Raw genomic sequence first — 6,250 nt, forward strand, 5'->3', positions numbered from 1 at the left:
TTCATTTATATAAGGTGAACCATGATGACCCAGGATAGAGGCAATAAATTGGGGGTCACTACACTCCCACCTAAAATTTAATAATTTTACTCTATTTTTCACTAATTCGTATTTACAGTTTGTTCTCAACCAGAACCACAATCTTTGTTACTGGTCTATCTAGGTGTTGCCGTTTGTTCATGCCTTTACGGTAGTCAGGATTGGCAATCAGCAACCTAGCAGATCTAACTAGACCATCTTTAGACTTGTTACACTGTACAACTTTGGCTAGTTTCCAGTCGTTTCTAACAGCATCACTGTCATTTACCACTACAATGTCTCCTACTTTAATATTTTTTGTTGGTTTATTCCATTTTTGCCTTTGTTGCAGTGTGCTTAAATAGTCAGTACGCCACCGCTTCCAAAATTCATTGGCAATGTACTGAACTTGCTTCCAGCGTTTTCGGGAGTAAACATCAGGTTCAGAAAACTGACCAGGTGGAGGTAACACTACATCGGATTTCATGGTCAAAAGTAAATTTGGGGTAAGAGGAACCTGTTCATCTGTGATGGGACCAAGAGGTCGAGAATTGACTATTGCCATTACTTCAAAAAGAATAGTGCGCAATGTTGCACTATCAAACCTCCCACCATGCTTAAGAAGTAAACCTTTCAAAACACTTCTTACTGTACGAATTTGCCTCTCCCAAACTCCACCCATGTGAGATGTATGTGGCGGGTTGAATACAAACTCAATATTCATAAACTGGTTTGGTAGTTGCTTCTGCAACTCCTTTGTTAATTCCGACATGGCGCCTACAAAATTCGTACCTTGGTCGCACCTGATTTGTCTTACTGATCCTCTTATGGCTATAAAGGACCGTAGAGCGTTAATGAAAGAATCTGTGGACATGTCATTTAAAAGCTCTAAATGAACTGCTCTTGAACTCATGCATGTGAATATAAGTCCATATCTTTTGACTTCCTTTCGAGCTTCCTTGGCTAAAAAGGGACCAAAGCAGTCACAACCACAGAAAGAGAATGGAGGTGACTCATCAGTTCTATCTGTTGGCAGAGGTGCCATTTGTTGCACCTGAGGTTTTCCTCTTGTTCTGCGACAACTCACACAGTGGTATATGTATGAAGCTACAAGCCGGGCAGCACCAAAGATCCAGTAGCCTGCAGACCTAAGTTTAGCAAGTGTCATGTTTTTTCCTTGATGGGCAGTTAGCTCATGGTGATGCCCTATAAGAAGTTGTGTTACATGACTTGTTTTGGGAAGCAGTAGCGGGTGCTTTTCTTCAAAGCTTTGGGTGTTGCACTGTCCCAGTCTCCCTCCTACTCTAAGTAAACCTTCTTTGTCTATGAAAGGATTTAGCCTGAACAGTGGACTGCCCTTGGCTACTGCAGACTGATTGTTCAGGCTTTTGATTTCTTCAGCAAAATGCTCACGCTGGCATGTCAGAATAATTGCACTCTCTGCAATTTTAAAAGCTGCCACAGAATCAGGCTTACGCTTTTTGATGCTAGGCGCAATGGATTGCACCTTAGCTATCAATTTGACTGCTTTTCTCCACGTGGAGAACTTTGCGACCCACTGTGACATATCACTTTTATTTTGAATAGTGTTATGACTAACACTAATCTTGACTTCAGGATCATCATCAGTGACAGGAAATGTGTCAGTTTGTGTAAGTGTCAGTGGAGTCTGCCACAAAAAATCTGGTCCACTGAACCATGTTGACTCCCATAACTTGTTTGGAGTTAAACCTCTTGATGCATAGTCTGCTGAATTTTCAGCAGAGGGAACATAATTCCACTGGCTTGGAGACGAGGCATCATGAATTTTTTGAACTCGATTTGAGACAAAAACGTGAAAGCGTCGTTCAGTGTTTGCTATGTACCCCAAAACCACTTTGGAATCGGTCCAGTAGTGATGTTGCACATCGTCAAATAGCAATTGTTTGTGGATGAACTGACTTATTTCCGCTGAGAGACAAGCAGCTTGCAGTTCAAGACGAGGTATGCTGGTTGCTGACGCAGGGGCTACTCTGGCTTTAGCTATTACTAGTGAAACATGAATATTACCCTTGTCGTTTACAAGGCGTAGGTAGGTGCATTGGCCATAGGCATATGAGCTGGCATCAGAGAAATGATGCAATTCTGCTTTGGTGACTGATCCAAATCCTTCAGGTTTGTAACACCGTTTTATTGTAACTGTGTTGAGCATACTTAGATTGTCTTTCCACTCATTCCAACTTTCCTGGAGTTCTGGCCCTATGGGATCATCCCAGTCTTTCTTTGATTTACAGATAGATTTGAGAATGAGTTTTCCTTGCAAGGTAAAAGGAGCAATGAACCCTAGAGGATCGTAAAGAGAAGCTACAGTGGATAGGATACCTCTTCTGGTATTCACACTAGCTATCTCACCAACCTTAAATTGGAAACAATCATTTTCAACATCCCATTGTATGCCAAGGGCTCGCTCTGTAGGAAGAGCTTCTTTCCCTAAATCAATGTCTACGACGCTAGATGCTCGTTTCTGTTGAGCAATAGATTTCATGAAGTCTTTGTCATTTGACATAAATTTGTGCAAGAGGATGTTGCCACTTTCACACAGTTTTGTTGTGTGTTTGATGAGAAGTCTGGCTTCTTCTGTAGTACTGACACTAGTCAGTCCATCATCAACATAGAAATTATCTTTTACAAAAGAGACAGCTTCTGTAGCAGCTGGTTCTCCATTACGATATTGATCCGCAAGATATCGAAGACCATATGTAGCACAAGCAGGTGAAGACCGGGCTCCAAATAGATGAACCTTCATACGATATGGAACTATATTACCGAGATCGTCAAACCACAAAAACCTCAGGTAATTTTGAAAGGGTGGTAACACCCGAAACTGATGGAACATGCGTTCTATGTCACACATGATCGCAACATAATCCCGGCGAAATCGCATCAGGATGCCTATCAGACTATTGATATGATCAGGGCCTTGTAGCAGATAGTCATTAAGACTACAGTTATCTACTTTGGAGCTGCCATCAAAAACTACCCGAATTTTATCGGGTTTCTTTGGATGGTACACTCCAAAATGTGGTATGTACCAGCTTTGCGGGTTGTAGAGTTCTTTTAGAGGAACTTGTTCAGCCTCATCATTTTCTATGATCTTGTTCATGAATGTTTCATACTGCTTTTTGTAATGTTCATCCTTGGCAAATTTTTTGAGCAGCAAGTTCAGGCGATGCTTTGCTGATGATAAGGTGTTTGGAAAGCTTGGTGTGCTCTTTAGAGGTAGAGGCATTGTTACGTAACCTTGTGAATCCCTATGTGTGCTTTCTTTCATGATTTGGATAAATTGTTGATCTTCGACTGACAAACCAGTTTCTGTGACCTTGGTGTCAGTGAAGTCTGTGCTCATGACCTGAAGAATTTCTGTTTTTGTATCAGTTTCTATGTTGCTATAAGTGTCCTTCTTGACCAAGAAGTTCACCATGTTTCTGGTTTCATTGTGAGGAGACATTATCTCCTTGGATACTACCTTATGACATATGCTTATGTCGTTCATTTGATTCCTAGAGTTAAGGTTTCCCATAACTACCCAGCCTAGTTCTGTTTTCATAGCAAATGGTTCTGTGTCATTACCTATGACATTTTCACTTGACCTAAATGCTAGAGGGCAATCATAACCAATAAGTAGACCTACTGGTGTATTAACATCATGATCTGCACCCATTTCTGCTACTACTCGTTGCAGATGTGGCCAAGCATTGACAGATTTCCTGGTTGGAATATGCTCTTTAATTGCAGGTATTTCATCTTTTGCATAAGCTGGAGGAAGTTTGATTATTCGTTTTGAATCTTGACCTCTTACTCTAAGTCCAGTAACTTTTTGACACTTGATAGTTGAACTTGAAGATGTCATTGTTGCTAGGTTTAGCATAGTTTCAGTTTTGGATGCATTTGTTGCATTGGCTACACTTGTGGTGACAAAGGAGGAACTAGATTGGCTATCAAGCAAGGCATAGACCAACATTTCTTTGTTTGGTTCATTTGCGCTAGACACCCACACAGGTATTGTCATCGATGCGGCTTTGACTACAGATGGAGTTTCTAAATTGTGAGAGACATGCTTCTCTTCATTTTCTTCATGCTTTGGGTCGGCCTTAGACACTTGGCTATCATTGTGCTTTTTATCTTTAAAAGCCTGATTGGACTTTGAACCAGAAGACATGTCGGGACTATAGCTAGTCGGATATTCTATGTGCAATGATGTTGGATGTGCTTTGGTACATTTTGAGCATGTTGCTTTGTTTGTACAAGTTTTTGATCTATGAGTTGCGCTAGTTTTTTCTAGACATGAAAAACATAGAGAGTTCATTTTGACAAATTCTTGTTTCTTTTCGTGTGGCTGTTTAGCTAGATCATGACACTCAGTGGTGAGATGTCGTCTTGGTTCACTGCAAAACTTACAGAGGAAAGTTTTTTGCTGTGCTGCATTTATAACTACAGACTTATTGTTATCTGACAGTGTAGTTTCTATTGTGTTGGTCTTAAGAGTGATCTTTCTATCTCGTTTTGCAAAGGTTTTGTCATTTGCATCTGCTGGGTTTTTTGCTAGCATAGCATTGCATGCTATTTCTGCTTCTTCAGCAATGAATGAACAGAAATCAGCAAATGATGGATATTTGCCTTTGTCCTTTTGTCTGGCCTTAGTGGCTGTGCGTACCCACTGGTTGTGCAGCCAGTCAGGTAGCTTTGCCGCCATTTTCCTGTTTTCTCTACTATCATTCAATATTGAAAGTTCAGGCACACTAGCTAGAGCTGCTTGACATTGGTTTAGAAAGTCAGAAAACTTTCTAAGTCCAACACCATCTTTGGAAGTTATTTTAGGCCATTGATCTATTTTGTCTCTAAATCTATCTGCTATAAGCAAAGAATCTCCAAATCTGTCTTGAAGTGTTTGTTTTGCCTTATTGTAGGCTTCTGGTGATTGCAGTAGGAAGTAGCCATCAACAGCTTCCTTTGCTGCACCGCTGACATACCTTTTCAAGTAGTGCAGTTTTTCAACTGTTGTACCATTTCTTTGATCTATCAATGTATCAAAGGCTATTTTCCAATCCGCATACTCTAGAGGATTTCCGTAAAACACAAAAGGTTCTGGAGGTGGCAAGCGAGATAAGTTCATAGCAGATGTGATAGAATTTACTATGGCATTTGTCAATTGTGGGGATATTATTTCATGACTGTTTTCATTTTGGCTTAGTACTAAGCTTTGCAAACCAGGATTAGAAGTGACTTGTGATTTTACACTAAGTTGAGGTTTTGTAGGAGGTCTGAGCAACACTGGGCTCAAATTTGTCTCCTCTTGCTCTTCATTAATGGCTTGAAGGATTATATCCTTTTTTCGTTTTTCTGCAGTAATTTTTGCTTGAATTTTTGCCTGTTCTATTTCTGTTCTTTTTTGTTGCAACTCGTGTTCCAATTTTTCATTTTCAAGTTTAGCTTGGAGTTCTACTTCTTGTTCAGCTATTTCAGCCATTTTCATACGTAATATGGATATGCTACTGCGTGATTTGCTAGAACTTGATCGAGATTTTACTGAGCCTGATCGATAGCTACTAGATCGGAAGCTTTGAGCCGTGGCCCCTTTTTGAGACTTAGAACTGTGAGCAGTATGATGTGAGTTGTGCTGTGATATGTCTAAAGCACTGCTTTTTAGTGGCTTGCCACTATGTGAATTCACCATGTCAACATGCACTGCTTCAACTTGTGATTGTCTAACACTATCGCTGCTTATTAGTGCATGTGATTGTTCGGTGCTTTCTATATGTGTTTGAGCTGATGGCTCCTTTGTCTTTACAACTTGTTCAGATAGCAATTGATCAACACTTTGTAAAATTAGACTTCTATCTCTAGCAAGTCTATCTATGTCTTTTACTAGTTGAGAATCATGCTTTTCAGAGATCTTCCTAATGTTAGCAAATTCCTCGTTTATATGTTCAGCACTTTTTTCTAGAGTCAGTTTGATTTCAGATAATCTGCTAAACTCTAAGGCATCTTTCAGCTCTTTCAAGAGTGCAACATGAACCTCACTTTGGATTTCAATGTCACTTTTCAAACTATCTGACAATTTTTTAGTTTCAATTCTGGAAGAATGTCTTTGAGTATTTGTTTGTTCTATGATATCTGACTGGGTTGCGCAAGTGCTTTGCTCTTCCTGACTACCTTTGGAAATGCTGACTAATGTTGAGTTAGACTCACTCAT

General features: G+C 40.0%; 1 protein-coding gene across 1 annotated transcript; it reads right to left on the reverse strand.

Moving 5' to 3' along the window:
* Positions 1 to 6,250, reverse strand: LOC137400748 (uncharacterized). The gene has a single exon (XM_068087084.1). The coding sequence runs from the start codon at positions 6,248 to 6,250 to the stop codon at positions 113 to 115; it is 6,138 nt and encodes a 2,045-aa protein (XP_067943185.1). The 3' UTR covers positions 1 to 112.

Source organism: Watersipora subatra, chromosome 7 (genome assembly GCF_963576615.1).
Source record: "Watersipora subatra chromosome 7, tzWatSuba1.1, whole genome shotgun sequence".
In the NCBI taxonomy this organism is placed as follows: domain Eukaryota; kingdom Metazoa; phylum Bryozoa; class Gymnolaemata; order Cheilostomatida; family Watersiporidae; genus Watersipora; species Watersipora subatra.